The sequence below is a fragment of the Macaca nemestrina genome, chromosome 3 (genome assembly GCF_043159975.1).
Source record: "Macaca nemestrina isolate mMacNem1 chromosome 3, mMacNem.hap1, whole genome shotgun sequence".
In the NCBI taxonomy this organism is placed as follows: domain Eukaryota; kingdom Metazoa; phylum Chordata; class Mammalia; order Primates; family Cercopithecidae; genus Macaca; species Macaca nemestrina.
The window spans coordinates 36,622,292-36,640,407 of NC_092127.1; the positions used below are offsets into that span (position 1 = coordinate 36,622,292).

The window sequence follows — 18,116 nt, forward strand, 5'->3', positions numbered from 1 at the left end:
ACTTAGGATTTAAGTCAAAGGAGGCTTTTGAATAGTTTCTATACAGTAATGGGGATAGAAAATAAATTGCAAGGAGTGAATGGGTGTTGAGTAAGTTGAGACAATAAATAAAGATTACTTTTTTGTTAAGTTGGTTGCATTGCTTAGAAGACAGTAGCAAGAGAAGATATTTACTGACAAAATATAAAGGAACAGAATATTAAGAGATTTAAGAAAGAGGAGTAATAAGTGATAGGGAAATACAGTAGGAATTAAGTGAGATGAGATCAAGGATAGAGATTCTTTGAAAAAGAGGAGAGATGTGTCTTCCTCTGAGTCAGGAGTGAAGGAGATGATAGATGAGAAAATAGAGAACTCTTGAAGTGGAAACATCAATAAATTCAGCCCCTAATAAATTCAGAGATCTAGATCATCAGCTAACAGTGTGTGAGGCAGGAATGGGATTGAACATTTGAGAGTGTGAGAAATAGTTAGCTGTTGTGAAGAATATAAAATAGTTAAAGAGAGATGGATTAGATGGCTAGAATAAGGCCTAAAATTTGCTACATGGATTTGTAGCAGATCCAATTAGTATAATTTGGTGACCTTCTTCAGGAGTATTCAGAAGCAAAGAAAGTGAATATGAGGAGAGAGAGAAGTTGGAATTACTCGGGTTAGAAATTGGCAACCAGATATTGTGTAATTAATGGCATCATTGAAATAGGGGTCTACTGAAGTGGAAGGTTAAATGGGACCATAAGAGAACAAAACAAAGTTTAAAAGTTAAAGATAAATTTCCACTCTTGGGTATGACAAAGCAGCCAGTAGCCATCAGTTCTCATTGAGCACAATTACACACACATGCACACACACAAACAACACACACACACACAACACACACACACACAATTTATTTGAAGTCATCCAAGAGCTATAAAGAAAGCCAGAACATGAGGACCAAGAACGTGAGGACATGAGGATCAAGAGATGTGATGAGTTTAAATTTCTCCTAATTTCCCTCCTCATGGCATTTGCCGTTCATAAGTAGCACAAATAAAAAGACAAGAAAGCTGAATAGAGCTTTCAGTAGTCACATTGGACTGAGGAGACAGAAATTAGAGTTTGAGGCTTTCAAGGCTCTGAAGGTGGTTAGAATTTGAGGACATGTCAGAATAGAAAAGAAGCAAGAGAATTTAGCCCAACAATTTGAGCAGCTTTTCTCCTAAAGGCATTTGTCAATTCTTAAAGAGCACAGAACTTAAAGGTGCAGAAAGCAAGGAGAAATTGGCTGCTAAGAGACTAAAAATAGAACTATTGATGGTCTCAGTAAGTCCGAGAAGGTCAAAATTGGAGGTTAGGATCTGCTAAGGAGGGGTGGTCAAGGTAAGCACTCTATGTTTTTAAATGGAGCTCCAAAAGGAGTATATTTTGGAGTTAGAACAATTAGAAATGGGCCAGGCCTTTTACAAAGCATGAATAAAATCCAGCTTCAAATAAAAGTCAGTCTCTGATTGGATTAAGATGATCTGCTGTTACTCTAACTACCTAAAGGAAGCTAAAGCAATTGTCTCTGGAGGAAGATAACATTATCCAGAGTAACTAGCACTTTTATATACAATATCTGACATTCAACCAAACATTAAGTTAAACAGAAAGATAGAACTAGGAGAAAAGCAATAAAAACAGATTCACAGGTCATCCAAACATAGGCATTATCACACAGGGACTTTAACTGTAATCAATATGATCAAGAAAATAGGAGACAATATGGAGAATTTTACTAGAGATTTGGAATCTATATTTAAAAAGTAACCAAATGGAAATGACAGAACCAGAAAATATATCGCCAGGTCGCTGTCGCTCCACGCCGCCCATCGCGCTGCCCGCCCGCTCAGCGTCCGCCGCCGCCATGGGAGTGCAGGTGGAAACCATCTCCCCAGGAGACGGGCGCACCTTCCCGAAGCGCGGCCAGACCTGCGTGGTGCACTACACCGGGATGCTTGAAGATGGAAAGAAATTTGATTCCTCCCGGGACAGAAACAAGCCCTTTAAGTTTATGCTAGGCAAGCAGGAGGTGATCCGAGGCTGGGAAGAAGGGGTTGCCCAGATGAGTGTGGGTCAGAGAGCCAAACTGACTATATCTCCAGATTATGCCTATGGTGCCACTGGGCACCCAGGCATCATCCCACCACATGCCACTCTCGTCTTCGATGTGGAGCCTCTAAAACTGGAATGACAGGAATGGCCTCCTCCCTTAGCTCCCTGTTCTTGGATCTGCCATGGAGGGATCTGATGCCTCCAGACGTGTGCACATGAATCCATGTGGAGCTTTTCCTGGTGTTCCACTCCACTCCGTATAGACATCTGCCCTGACTGAATGTGTTCTGTCACTCAGCTTTGCTTCTGACACCTCCGTTTCCTCTTCCCCTTTCTCCTCGTATGTGTGTTTACCTAAACTATATACCATAAACCTCAAGTTATTCATTTTATTTTGTTTTCATTTTGGGGTGAAGATTCAGTTTCAGTCTTTTGGATATAGATTTCCAGTTAAGTACATGGTCAAGTATTAACAGCACAAGTGATAGGTTAACGTTAGAATAGGAATTGGTGTTGGGGGGGTTGCAAGAATATTTTATTTTAATTTTTTGGATGAAATTTTTATCTATTATATATTAAACATTCTTGCTGCTGCGCTGCAAAGCCATAGCAGATTTGAGGCGCTGTTGAGGACTGAATTATTCTCCAAGTTGGGAGATGTCCTTGGGTTAAATTAAAAGCCCTGCCTAAAACTGAGGTGGGGATGGGGAGACCCTTTGCCTCCACCATTCCCACCCCATCCTCCCCTTAAACCCTCTGCCTTTGAAAGCAGATCATGTTCACTGCGATGCTGGACACTACAGGTATCTGTTCCTGGGCCAGCAGGGACCTCTGAAGCCTTCTTTGTGGCCTGGATTATTTTTTTGTTTTTATTTTTTTTCGTCCTGTGGTTTTTCTAATGGACTTTCAGGAATTTTGTAATCTAATAACTTTCCAAGCTCCACCACTCCCTAAATCTTAAGAACTTTAATTGACAGTTTCAATTGAAGGTGCTGTTTGTAGACTTAACACCCAGTGAAAGCCCAGCCATCATGACAAATCCTTGAATGTTCTCTTAAGAAAATGATGCTGGTCATCGCAGCTTCAGCATCTCCTGTTTTTTGATGCTTGGCTCCCTCTGCTGATCTCAGAGTTTCCTGGCTTTTCCTCCCTCAGCCCCTTCTCACTCCTTTGCTGTCCTGTGTAGTGATTTGGTGAGAGAAATCGTTGCTGCCCCCTCCCCCCAGCACCATATATGAGTCTCAAGTTTTATTATTGCAATAAAAGTGCTTTATGCCGGCTTTTCTCAAAAAAAAAAAAAAAAAAAAGAACTGGAAAATATAATAACTGAAATTAGTTGATGAATTTAATAGCAAATTAGATACACCTGAAGAGGGGATTAGTAATCTAGAGGAGAGTTCAGAAGAAAATATCAAAACTGAAGGAAGGAGATCAAAAAGATTAGAAAATGCAGGGAAGAATGTGAGAGACACATTGAACACAGTGTAAAAATATCTCAAAAGTATGTAACTGGAGTTCCAGAAGGGGAGAAGAGAGAGCATGGAGCAGAAACAATATCTGACGACAACATCTGAGTACTTTCCAAAAATGGCAAAACACACTAAGCGATAGCTTCAAACTCAGCAACCTGAAGCAGAATAAATTAAAAGAAGACTATATATAGGCATAATATAGTGAGACAAAACACAAGAAAACAAAACAAAGAAAAAATCTTAAAAGTATATAGATGGCAAATAAGCATGGGGAAAGATGCTATGTATCATAGGTCACTGGAGAAATTTGAATTAAAACAATAAGGGCTACCACTATACACCTATTAGAATATCCAAAATCTGAAACACTGGTAACACCAAGTGCTGGCAAGGATGTGGAGTAACAGGAACTCTCATTCATTGTAGGTGGAAATGCAAAATTGTACAGCCACTTTGGAAGACACTTTGGCAGTTTCTTACAAAACTCAACATGTTCTTACCATATGATCCAGCAATCATGATTCTTGGAGTTTATTCAAAGGAGTTGAATACTTGGTGTTTATTCAAAGGAGTTGAATCCACACAGAAACCAGCACATGGGTGTTTATAGCAGTTTTTTCACAATTGCAAAAACTTGGAAGCAACCAAGATATTCTTCAATAGCCCATTAAATAAACTGTGGTATGTCTATATAATGCAACATTATTCAGCAGATATAACGGTTCTCAATTTTATGTTCTTAATAACAAAGGTCCAAAAATATATAATACAAAAATTGGCATATCCAAGAGAAGAAATAGACAAGTCCATGATCTGGGTGGGAAATTGTAACACACTTCTCTAAAAAATAAAGGGAAAAAGTAGACAAAAGCAAACAAAAAGAAAAAATACTCATTAAGAATATGGAAGATTTGAAACACAAAGTTTGCAAACTTGTCTTAACTGAAATTTTCAAAATACTGCAAACAACTGCACAATGGACATTTTTTAATGTTCACGTGGACCATTTATCAAAACTGACCTTATATGGGGCCATCAAACAAAATTTAAAACTTCGAAGTATTGAAATTGTACAGATTATGTCTATGATCACAATGGAAGCAAGCAAGAAATCAATCAGAAAAAATAATTAATACTTCCTTAATATTAGGATATTATGTAATGCACTGCTAAATAACCCATGGATCAAAAATGCATTCTTAATGGACTTATAAAATGTTTTAACTAAATTATAATATAAATACTACATTACAAAACATATGGGGTGCAGCTAAAACCATACTCAGAGGAAAATGTATAGCTTAAAATGGATAGTTTAGAAAAGAAGAAAAATTGAAAGTTAATGACCCATCTAGTTCAAGAATTAAATTGTCTAACTTACTTGTTAAACCCCAAGAAAGCACACAGAAATAATAAAGAAAAAAGCAGAAATTAAGGAATTAGAAAATAACAAAACAATAGAAAAAATCAACAAAGCCAAGGCTGATGAGAAAAAAAAAGATGCATAGTAGTATATGAGGAATCAAAAAGGTGACATCACTATAGATTTTTAAAGTATTAAAAGTATAATATGGGAAAATTATGAACATCTTTATGTCACTAAAATGTAGGTAAAATAAATTCCTAGGAAAACACAACTTAATAAAATCTATAAAAAATTAAAAATCTGAATAACTTTCCATTTATAAAAACTGAATCTGTTAAAAATCTTCCTACAGTAAAAATTTCTATACTACTTGTTTTTATGACTAAATTCTTCCAAACATTTTCAGGAAAATAACCCCTATCATAACACACAAACTTTTCTAGAGAATAGAAAAAGAGGGAATACTTCCCAACCTGTTTCATGAGGCTAGTATAACCTTGGTAACAAAATCTGACAAGATAGTTAAAGTAAAAGTATAAGCTGATTTCTCTTATGAACATAGATGTTGAAATTCTAAGCAAGATATCAGCAAATTAAAATCAGTGATGTGTAAAGAAGGAAATATAGCTAAATCAGTTTTATCCTAAGAATTCAAAGTTTGATTAATATTCAAAGATCAATAAGTTTAAATCTCTATATTAGTAGAATAAAAGAGAACTATCATATAATAATCTTAATATGCTATGGTTTGGCTGGATCCCCACCCAAATCTCATCTTGAACTGTAGCTCCCATAATTCCCACGTGTTGTGGGAGGGACCCAGTGGGAGATAACTGAATCATAAGGGTGGTTTCCCTCATACTGTTCCCACGGTAGTGAATAAGTCTCACAAGATCTGATAATTTTATCTTGGCTGTCATTCCCTCTTGCCTGCCACCATGTAAGAAGTCCCTTTGCTCTTCCTTCATCTTCCACCATGATTTTGAGGCCTCCCAACCATGTGGAACTGTGAGTCAATTAAACCTCTTTCCTTTATAAATTATCTAGTTTCGGGTATGTCTTTATTAGCAGTCTGAGAACAGACTAATACATAATAGATGCAGAAAAAGCATTTGATTAAATTCAATATACGTTGATGACAAAATAGAAGGGAACTTGCTTAATCTGATAAAAGATGTCTACAAGAAAATCTATAGCAAACATCATATTTAATCATCCAATATTAAAATCTTTTCCCTGAGATTGGTAATAACACAAAGATGCCCCCATTACCACTTTTTCAGCATCATTTCAGAGGCTTTAGCCAGTGCAAGAAGGCAAGAAAAAAATGTAAAATAATTGGGAAAGAAGAAATAAAACCATCATTTTTATTTTCAAAAGTCCAATAGAATCTACAGCTGAGCTTTTTGAATTAATAAATTCAACAAATTTGCTGGCTATAAAGTCAATACATAAAAATCAATTATATTTCAAAATATCCACAACAAATAACTAGAAAGCTAATTTTAAAACTTGATGCCATTTACAATAGCATTAATAGAACCAAACATTTAGGAATAAATTCAACAGACAAGAAAAAGATCTCTATACAGAAACTAAACAGTTTGCAACATTAAAGAAAATCTAAATAAATCTAAATAATACTTGTGGATTGGAACACAGAGTGTAAAAATGTCAATTTCCCTTCAAATTCATCCATAGATTCAATATAGACCTCAAAAGGCTTATTTTGTTTTGTTTGCATGTGGAATACAAAGGACCAAGAGTGTTTAGGACAATCTTGAAAAACAACACTGAAACACTTACACTAGATAACACAAGTAATAAGAATGCTGGATAATTTAGTCACTGTGGTATTGGCAGAAAGAGAGACAAGTAGATCAATGGAACAGAATAGAGTACAAAAACTAGACTGACACTTGATTTATAACAAAGATGGTATTGTACAGAAGGGAAAGGACAGTCTGCTTAATGAGTGGTTCTGGGCCAATAGATATGCGAATGGAAAAAACCTCATCTTAATCTATCTCACATCATTAAAAAAAATCCAGCTGGATAGTAGATCTAAAATGTGAAAAGTGAAACAATTATAATTTAAAAGATAACACAGGAGATATCTTTATGATAGTAAGGTATGCAAAGATTTCTTAAGCAGGACATGAAAATCACTAACCAGAAGAGAAAACATTTATAAATTAGACTATTTAAAATAAAGAATTTCTGTTCATCAATAGATACCATTTTAAGAGAGTAAAAAGGGAAGCAAGCCAGAAACTGAAAGAAGAGATATGCAATATATATTTCTAACAAAGGACTCATTCAGAGTGAATAAAGAAGTCCTTTAAGTTACTGAGAGAAAAAAAAAAAAAAACAGGAAAGAAAACTATTTAAAAAATGGGCAAGAGACTTAGCATGTACACCACAAGAGATTATCCAGATGGCCAATATGCATCTGAAAAGGTAGTCAGTCTAACTATTCATCAAGAAAATGCAAATGTCAACCACAATTAAATACCATTTTTTAACTTACCAGAATGGCCAATAGTAAACAATTCAGTATTGGTGAGGATGTGGAACAACTAGAAGTCTCATACTCTGTTGGTGGGTATGCAGACTGGTACAACTTTGGAAAACTGTTTGGCAGCATCTGCTAAAGCTGAACATATGCATACCTGTGACTCAGAAATTCTACTCCTAGGTATATAGTCAACAGAAATGCATGCATGTGTACATAAAAAGACATGTGAAAAACTTTATAGGAGTACTATTCATAATAAAAACAAGAAACAACACAAATGTCCTTCAATATTTATAATTTGTTATATAAGTAAATGATAATAAATTTGCTTAATGAAATATTATAAAGCATTGAAAATTAAATATTGCTCTATGCAATAACATGGATGATTCTCACAAAATAATATTAAGCAAAATAGGCTAGAAACAAAATAATATGTATTGAGTGATTCAATTTATGTAAAGTTCAACAACAAAGTGAACCACCTCACAGTCATTAGGTGGCTGGCTGTTATTAAACAAAAGCAAAAATAAAACAACAATAACAATTCAGAAAATAACCAGTGTTGGCAAGGATGTGGAGAGTTTGAAACTCTTGTGCCCCATTGGTGGGCATAAAAATGGTGCAGCTGCTTTGGAAAACAGTATGGCTGATACAGTTTGACTGTGTCCCCACCCAAATCTCATCTTGAATTCCCACGTGTTGTGGGAGGGACCCGGTGGGATGTAATTGAATCATGGGGGCAGGTCTTTCCCAGGCTGTTCTTTTTTTTTTTTTTTTTTGAGATGGAGTCTCACTCTGTCACCCAGGCTGGAGTGCAGTGGCCGGATCTCAGCTCACTGCAAGCTCCGCCTCCCGGGTTTACGCCATTCTCCTGCCTCAGCCTCCCGAGTAGCTGGGATCTCAGCTCACTGCAAGCTCTGCCTCCTGGGTTTACGCCATTCTCCTGCCTTAGCCTCCCGAGTAGCTGGGACTACAGGTGCCCGCCACCTCGCCTGGCTAGCTTTTTGGTATTTTTTTAATAGAGATGGGGTTTCACCATATTAGCCAGGATGGTCTCGATCTCCTGACCTCGTGATCCGCCCGTCTTGGCCTCCCAAAGTGCTGGGATTACAGGCTTGAGCCACCGCACCCGGCCAGTAGCCCAGGCTGTTCTTGTGATAGTGAACAAGTCTCACGAGATCTGATGGTTTTAAAAACGGAAATTTCCCTGCACAAACTCTCTTTTCTTGTCTGCTGCCATGTGAGACGTGCCTTTCCCCTTCTGCCATGATTGTGAGGCCTTCCCAGTCACTTGGAACTGTAAGTGCATTAAACCTCTTTCTTTTGTAAATTGCGCAGTCTCTGGTATGTCTTTATTAGCACCGTGAAAACGGACTAATACAATGGCAGTTCCTGAAAAAGTTAAAAATAGAATTACTATTGATCCAGCAATTCCACCTCTGGATATATATATTCAAAAGAATTGAATTGAAAGCAGGGTCTTGAAGAGATGTTTGTACACCCAAGTTTATAGCAGCATTATTCACAATAGTGAAAAGGTTGAAGCAACCCAAGTGCCCATGGACAAATAAAATGTAGAATATACACACAGTAGAATATTATTCAGCCTTAAAAAGAAATAAAGTTCTTACACATGCTACAACATGGATGAACCTTGAAGAAATTATGCTAAGTGAAATGAACCAGTCACAAACAAATAAAACTTCTGTATGATTTCACTTCTGTGAGGTACCTGGAATAGCCAAATTCATAGAGACAGAAGGTATCATGGTGGTTGCTAGGGGCTACGGGAAGGGGCAATGGGGAGTAGTGTTTATTAGATGTGGAGTTTTAGTTATGCAAGGTGAGAAGAGTTATGGAGATTGGTTGCACAGCAATGTGAATTTTCTCAACATCACTGGGTTGTAAGTTAAAAAGGGTCAAGGTGCTAAATTTTATGTTGTGCATTTTTAACCACAATTAAAAAAATTTTTAAATATATGTAGACAAAGGCAAAATGGATGTGGTGACTAACATCAGTATAGTGGTTACCTCTGGGGAGGCCCTAGTAACCGGGAGGGACACATGAGGGGGTTTGGAGGTTCTGGGAAGGTTCTATTTCCTGACCTGGGTAGTGGGAACATGAGTGTTTTCTCTTTTGAATATTGATCAAGCCACGAACTTTGACTTGTGTGCTTTTCTATATGCTTCTACTAAATCAACAACAAAAATTACTTTAAAAATAAAGTCAAAGTAGAACACATAAAAATAGCCAAGGTTTTTTTTTTTTTTTTTTTTTCCCAGAAATGAATGGGTACTTATCTGATATCAAAATACATTATACAACTATTTAAAAAGTGTGGTTGCTAGCACAGACATAGACAATTAAATCAATGGACAAAAAAGAGTCTAAAAAACAACCAGCCAGGGCAACAAAGTGAGACCCCGTCTCTATAAAAAATAAAAAACGTAGCCAGGCATGGGGACACATACTAAGGAGCTACTCAGAAGGCTGGGGTGGGAGGCTCGTGTGAGCCCGGGAGTTTGAGGCTGCAGAAACTATGATAGCACCACTGCACTCCAGCCTGGGAGACAGAGCCAGACCCTGACTCTAAAAACAAAACAAAACAAAAACCAGAACCATGTAATAAATGAGAATTTAATATGTGGTCAACGAGGCATTTCAAATCAAAGGGGAAAAGATAAATTATCCGTAAACAATACTGAAGCAATTGGTCAATTATTTGGGTGTCAAAGAGCCTAAAATATGCCTTGTACACAAAAGGAAATTCCGTTAGAGCTAAGATTTGCAATTTAAAATGAACTATAACTGTTCCATTGTTAAAAGAAAAATGTAAGACAAATGTATCAGGTCATTCTCACATTGCTATAAAGAAATACCTGAGACTGGGCTGTGCGCTCGGTGGCTCACGCCTATAATGCCAGCACTTTGGGAGACCGAGGGTGGTGGATCACCTGAGGTCAGGAGTTCAGGACTGGCATGACCAACATGATGAAACCTCATCTCTACTAAAAATACAAACTTTGGGGGTCGTGGCAGGTGCCTGTAATCCCAGCTACTTGGGAGGCTGAGGCAGGAGAATTGCTTGATCCTGGGAGGCAGAGGCTGCAGTGAGCCGAGATTGAGCCACTGCACTCCAGCCTGGGTGACAGAGTGAGACTCTGTCTCAAAAAAAGAAAGAAAGAAAGAAAGAAAGAAAGAAAGAAAGAAAGAAAGAAAGAAAGAAAGAAAGAAAGAAAGAAAGAAAGAAAGAAAGAAAGAAAGAAAGAAAGAAAGAAAGAGAGAGAGAAAGAGAAAGAAAGAGAGAAAGAGAGAAATGAAAGAAAGAAAGAAAGAGAGAGAGAAAGGAAAGAAAGAAAGAAAGAGAGAAAGGAAAGAACGAGAGAGAGAGAGACAGAAAGAAAGAAAAAGAAAGAAAGAAAGAAAGAAAGAAAGAAAGAAAGAAAGAAAGAAAGAAAGAAAGAAAGAGAGAAGGAAAGAAAGAAAGAGAGAAGGAAAGAAAGAAAGAAAGACAAGACCTGAGACTGATTAATTTATAAGAAAAGAGGCTTAATTGGCTCATGGTTCTGCAGGCTGTACAGGAAGCTTAGAGACATCTGCTTCCAGAGAGGCCTCAGGAAGCTTCCAATCATGGCAGCAGACAAAGGGGGAGCAGGCACATCACATGGCGAAGCAAGGGCAAGGCGGGGAGCTGCCACACACTTTTAAATGACCAGATCTTGTGAGAACTCACTCATTGTCATAAGAACAGTACCAGGGAGATGGCACTAAACCGTCCATGAGAAATTCTCCCCCATGATCCAATCACCTCCCACCAGGCCCCACCTCCAACACGGGGGATTATAGTTCAGTATGAGATTTGGGCAGGGACACACATCCAAACTATATTAACAAATTACATTTAATTGAGTTTAATTGAGCAAACAACCGTTCATGAGTCGGGCAATGCCAGGAACCAGCATAGGTTCAGAGAGACTCCAGCGCTGCCACATGGTTGGAGAGAATTTAGGGAGGAAACAAGGAAAGTGAGATGCAGAAAATGGAAGTGAAATACAGAATCAGCAGGAATGGTTACAGCTCTGCGTTTGCCTTATTGGAACATAGTTGGAATAGTTGACTGCCTGTGAGTGGTTGAAGTACGGCTGCTGTGATTGGCTGAAACTCGGCTACTTGTTACAAGAGCAGATCATAGTCTGTTAACACATCCAGTAAGGTTAGAGTTCACCATGCAAGGAGAAACCTTTAGATCGAGCTTAAAATACGTAAGGAGGCAGCTTTAGGCGAAACTTAACACTGTACTAATAATTATGTCATAATTCTAACATTTTTATGCATAGGCCCTCAAAATACTAATAAATTTGACCTCTTTAAAAATCAAAGGCTTCTATACTATTGTATTTGTACCAAAATTTAAAATAAACTTATTTTTGATCCAGCAATGTAACTTGTAAACATTTCCCTTTGAGTAAATAACCAGCCAAATATCCAAAGGATGTCCATTGCAACATTGTTGATAATAGTGAACTATTAGGAAAAAATTTATATCAAAACAGAGGTGGTTAATAAATTATGATACATACAATAGAATACTAAGTGGTCATGAGAAATGGTTCTATTTATCGCGTTAGAAAGATACATGGATGAGTAAAAAAAGCAGTTACAAAAAAAAAGGGCAACACCTTGTTGTAAATCTACTTGTAGGTGCACATATACAAACTATTACAGGCTGATATGTGTCTCCTTAAAATTCCTATGTTAAAGTTTTATCTCCTTGGGACGTGTTTGTATTTGGAAATAGGGTCTTTAAAGAACTAATTAAGTGAAAATGAGTTTTTTAGAGGGACCCTAGTCCAATACGACTGGTGTTCCTTGTAAGAAGAAGACATGTGGAAAGAGACATGATCGAGAGAGAAAAGACCACGTGAAGTGTCAGGGAGAAAGTGCTCTACAAGCCAAGGAGAGGGGTGTCAGAAGAAACCAGACCCGCTGACACCTTGAGCTCAGACCTCTACCCTCTAGAACTGTGAGAGAGCAAGTTTCTGCTGTCTAAGCCACCCAGTTTGTGGTACTTTGTCATGGTAGCCCTAGCAAACTAATACACACACCAACACATACACACACCAACACATACACACACCAACACATACACACACCAACACATACACACACCAACACATACACCTGGAAAAATATTCGCCAAAGTGGAACAGTGGTTATCTCAGAGTGGTAGAGTTTGGCTTTCTTTTTAAGACTTTCCTCAGTATTGGATTTTTTTTTTCCAATAAGTAATACATCATTTTTGTGATTAAAAAAAAAACATTAGTCTCTTGTGAAAAATAAAAGGTCAGGGGACCTGTATTAGTCACAGGCCACCGTGTCACACTCCTATGCTGCTTGCTGTCTTTCCAGCTTATCCTCTGAACCTCCCACTGAAATTGCAAACCAAACTGAGAAGGAAAGAATTGGGGAATGGGGGGACCTTTGGAACTCAAAGTGACTCATGCTTTGCTGAGTTTACGGAGTGGCACACTCAAGAGGCGCAGCACGGTGACTGGAAGGCCTTCTCTGCACCATAGATAGTGCAAAGGACTGAGATCCTTTGCTTGGACTCAGTGTTTGCTTTCCCTTAGCTGCTGGGGGATGTACCTCCCTTTTAGGCCCCCTCCAGTGGGCCACAGAGCAGGAGATCATGTCTGGGGGTCCTCAAGACTCCAGCTTGTTATTTCTGTGTGGGGAATTCTGGCTGGGTTGGGGCGTTGCAATTTTACAGGCCTTTCACTAGGGATTTAAGACTTGGGAGCCACTAACCCGTTTCTTTTTCTTTTCTTTCTTTTGTTTTGAGACAGAGTCTCACTCTGTCACTCAGGCTGCAGTGCAGTGGCACAATCATGGTTCACTGCAGCCTCTACCTCCCAGGCTCAAGTGATCCTCCTGCCTCAGCCTCCCTGGTAGCTGGGACTACAGGTGTGTGCCACCACACTCAGCTAATTTTTGTATTTTTTGCAGAGATAGGGTTTCGCTATGTTGCCCAGGCTGGCCTCGAACTCCTGGGCTCAAGTGATCTGCCCACCTTGGCCTCCCAAAGTGCTGGGATTACAGGTGTGAGCCACTGCGCTCACCTGAGCCACTAATCCTCATCTCAAACTCTGGAGGCCTATGAGAGGTAGGAAGGCACAAGTTGGTCTGGGTTTTAGGGGAGACATAGGCTCTACCAACAATCCATATACTGTTTGTATTAGTCAGGCTTCTCCAGAGACACAGCACCAACAGGATGTGCATATATTTACACTGGGTCCTCTGCATCTAGAACCTCCACATCTGTGGATTCAACTAACTGGGGCTAAAAAATATTTTTTAAGAAAAGCGTCTAACTGAACACATACAGACTTTTTTCTTGTTACGTCATTATTTGCTAACCAGTATAGTATAACAACTATTTACATAGCATTTATGTTGTATAAGGTATTATAAGTAATCTAGAGATGATTTAAAGTTCATGGAAAGATGTGTGTAAGATATATGCCAATAATACATCATTTTATATCAGGGACTTCAGCATTCATGGTTGGTATCTGTGGGGGTCCTAGAACTAATCACTCATGGATATTGAAGGGCAAATGTGTGTGTGTGTGTGTGTGTGTGTGTGTGTGTGTGTGTGTGTGTACACATAGAGAAAGAGAGAGATTTTAAGGAGTTGGCTCACATGATTGTGGAGGTGCAAGTCCAAAGTCTGCAGGGTAGGCTGGCAGGCTGGAAATCCAGGGAAGAGTTGCAGTTGGAGTCCAAAGGCAGCCTCCTGGCAGTTTGCTTGTTATACTGGGAGGTCAGTCTTTATTCCTATAAGGCCTTCAGCTGATGGGATGAGGCCCACCTGTGATAGGGACGGTAATCTGCTTCACCCAAAGTCTACTTATTTAAATGTTAGTATTATCCAAAGTCACCTTTATGGAAACACCCAGAATAAGGTTTCACCAAATATCTGGACACTGTGGCCCAGCCAAGTTGATGTATAAAATTAATTATCACACAGATGTTTGGGTGATGGGTGTTCTACCAAAAGAAGTTTGAAATGTTTAGCCCCACTCATAATCCGTCTCTCACCACACTGACAAATCCTACAAACACAGACATAAGTTTCATTGGAATCAGCATCTAGGAGGTAGTAGTAACTCAGTTAAAAGAAGGAGGCAAGCAAGAGAAGAAAGGAAACATTTGGAATCAGAGCCTTATAAGATGGTCCTTCCAAGAATCGTGTTGTTTCAACCCAGAGAGCACCACTTTGATAAGAACCTGAATAACTGGAAATGTTGACTTCCTTTCAAGTGGTTCCTGCCAGTATAGACATCTCAATGCACTGGACATTCTTTACAAGGAACAAAGCTTGATAGGATTTCTAACTTTATGTAGCTACAGTTTTGGAGAACAGGAGATGCTCAGGGCATTGTCCCCAAAGCCTCAAGAACGGGTACCAGGATCTCCAGACAATGCTTTTCCCGGACCTGCCACCTAACACCTCTGCTTAGCGAGCAGCTCCAACCAGGAAGCCAGACTCGGTCACGTGGCTCACCCCCACACCAGCTCCTAACTTGTGCAGGGCACCTCCAGCTAATCTGGAAGTTTGATTATAAGCCAAGGGGACCGGTTATATAACTCTGAAAGTTTAAACTTGGATAAACACACACATATACACAAACGAGAGCCCAGGTAAAAGGAGAAAACCACAGACTGGGTCCCATTTCCTTAGTTTATTGCTCTGTAAAGCAATAAGACGTATCAATGATTACATCGACCTGTCTTCCCAGCTGTCCACATGGCCACATCATCAAACTAATTAAAAAGTGTCTGCTGCTTCCCAGGTCGCTTTGCATGTCATCCCTGTGTGCAAATAAAGGTGAAAATTCTTATACATGTCAGTTGTAATCATCTTTGCATCTCTTTCTTATGACCAGTACTGGGGGGTGCATCTCCCAACCCAAGGGAGCTCCTGCCTGGAGCCTGCATGTCCCCGAGACCCTGAAATCCTGCTGTCAGCAGGCAGCACCCCCTTCCCACGGCTCCACGGGAGGCTGAAGGCAGCTGAGGCCTCAAGAACAAGCTGAGAGGAGAGGACCAAGATCCGAGAGACATGGCCTAGCCCCGAGAAGCCAGCTTTGGGCCCTGTGCCGCTGTTTTCTTCAGCCTCTTTGCTCCAGAAAGCTCCACGGACAGCCACAGGACCAGGCGGGCCAGGAGGCTAGCAGGTGGCAGCAAGGCGGGCTGCCTTTCCAGGTGGGTGCAGAGAGCTAGGAAGGGAAATGTGCACTTTGCCGTGAGAGACGGGGAGACTGGGCTTCAGGCTAATCCCTGTGAGAAACTTTCTCTGGGGAGAGCGAGGGCAGGAGTCCAGGAGCCAGGGCCCTGGGCTGCCCCATGAGACAGCTAATGCCACCGCCTCACCCAGTGGGAGAGGGTCGTGGGTAGGCTGGGAGACAGCCAGGAATCAGGCAGCGCACTGTCCCTGAAAGCACATCTCCCCCAAATAAGCTGGGCAGCAACTCTCCTCAGTCCCGTTTGAGTCCGGGCCCTGCTGCCCTGGGGCTCTGTTTGTCACAGTTCTGGAGGGAGATGCATGGAGGGGGGACAGTTAGCCTGATTAGTGCATTTTGCATTGACAAAATGAGAAAAATAAGGTAGTGTTTGTTTTTAAGGTAGCAGTGTAGTGAGATTTTCACAAGGTAAATGAATTGAATGTAAAGATTGTTCTTATTCTAATTCCAGGTTAGGCCTGATGCTTTGATTCACTTTATTGACAGGTGATGTTTGATAGGTGATCATTGTTGCCGTTGTTTTTAATGTCCTTACTGGCGAACTTGTTCATTTTTTTTTTTTTTTCCAATTCTACTGGCTCATGAAAACTCAAACTTCAGGGGAGAAAAACCTTCCAAGGGATGTTTTGTGGCCTATATCTTCTTCTGTGATTAGTTTACCTATATTTCACGTCATACTATAAACTCCTAACATGCATTTCATTTAGTCATTGGGCAGACACTAAGTAAGGATAAATATTTTGTTGATGTAATGGTTACTTATTCGGGATAAAGGATCTGAATATTTCAAAAGTGAACAACATAAAACAAAAGTTTTAAATGGGTATCATATTTATCCCTGACACATGGAATCTGTGACGAACTTAAACATAGTTTAGCCGCTAGCATAGGTTTTTTTTTTTCTGTTAACAACATTGTAACTAAAAAGTCAGAAATCTAAATCTCCCCCAAATAATTTGCTCTCATTGCCCTTCTTTTCAGTCCCTGCTTGCATTTGACACTCCACGTACTTTACCTTGTAAATGAATGAGGTGGAGACTTCCAGAGACTGGATTTCAAGGTTCATTTGCTGCGGCAGCAGAGCCTAGGCTATCCTGACTCATACCAGGACTTTACCCATTTAAACTTTTTTCCCTCTGAGTGCTGAATAGGGCCAACCTAACACCTGGATGAAGTAGGTTATTGTCCCAAAATATTCCTCTCTTTGTTGTCTAAGTTTCTACCTAAAGTATTTTGCCTAAAGTATTTTGTGTCTTTTTTTTCTTTGTTGTTGTTGCTGTTGTTCTCCTGCAGAGTCTCATTCTGTCACCCAGGTTGGAGTACAGTGGTGAAATCCTTGCTCACTGTCGCTTGGAACTCCTGGGCTCAAGCAATCTACCTGCCTCAGTCTCTCAAGCAGCTGGGACTACAGGCATGCGCCACCATGTCTAGCTAAGTTTTAAATTTTTTTTGTAGAGATGGGGTCTTACTATGTTGCCCAGGGTAGTCTTGAACTCCTGGCCTCCAACTATCCTCCCACCTTGACTTCCCAAAGTGCCAGGATTACAGGCGTGAGCCATTGTACTTGCCCCCTTCCACCTTTTTTTTTTAAATTATAGATCACCTACTCCCTTTAGTCCTCTTTGAAGAGTTAAAACCTCCTAGGTTTTAGTGCCTTCTGCATGGCACTTGTTGAGACCTTGGCCTGGCATTACTGTCTCTGTGGCTTGCACAGGCTTGATCTTAGACATCTCTGGAGTTGAGCCCTCAGGCCTTGCCAAGCTTCCCTTTCCTCGACTCAACCTCAGGCGACCTCAGGCCTCTCCAAGCTTCCCTTTCCCAGACTGTGATGTGGGGATAATAATAGTTCCTTTCTCATAGGGCTGTGCTGAGGAATAAGTGATAGAATGTGTGTAAACCACATAGTACTGGCTCAGTGGGTGGCGATGGTTCTTCCGGTGTGTATTAGTTGACTACAGCTGCCATAATAAAGCACACAAACTAGATGACTTAGACTACAGAAATGTGTTGTCTCCTGGTTGAAGCTTGAAGTTCAAAGTCAAGGTGTCATCAGGGTTGGTACCTTCTGAGGCTTGGGAGGGAGGGTCTGTTCTGGGCCTCCCTCCTAGTTTCTGGTGGTGGCTGCCGGTCCTTGGTGCTCCCGGGCTGTGGCTGCAGCACCCCATCTTGGCCTCCGTCATCGCACAGTGTTCCCCCTGTGTCTCTGTCTTCATGTGTCTTCTTATGACAACACCAGTTATATCAGATTGGGGCTTCCCTTTCCCACTCCAGCATGACCTCATCTGAACTAATTCCATCTGCAACAACTTTCTTTTCTTTCTTTCTTTTTTTTTTTTTTTTTTGCTTATCTCTATTTTTTCTTAATAAACATGGA

At 39.9% G+C, this 18,116-nt stretch overlaps 1 protein-coding gene across 1 annotated transcript; it reads left to right on the forward strand.

Annotated features, from left to right (window-relative positions):
- The first annotated feature begins 1,825 nt into the window (after nt 1–1,825).
- Nucleotides 1,826–2,907, forward strand: LOC105463497 (peptidyl-prolyl cis-trans isomerase FKBP1A). Its single transcript, XM_011710616.3, has one exon. The coding sequence runs from the start codon at nt 1,889–1,891 to the stop codon at nt 2,213–2,215; it is 327 nt and encodes a 108-aa protein (XP_011708918.2). The 5' UTR covers nt 1,826–1,888; the 3' UTR covers nt 2,216–2,907.
- The last annotated feature ends 15,209 nt before the right edge of the window (nt 2,908–18,116 follow it).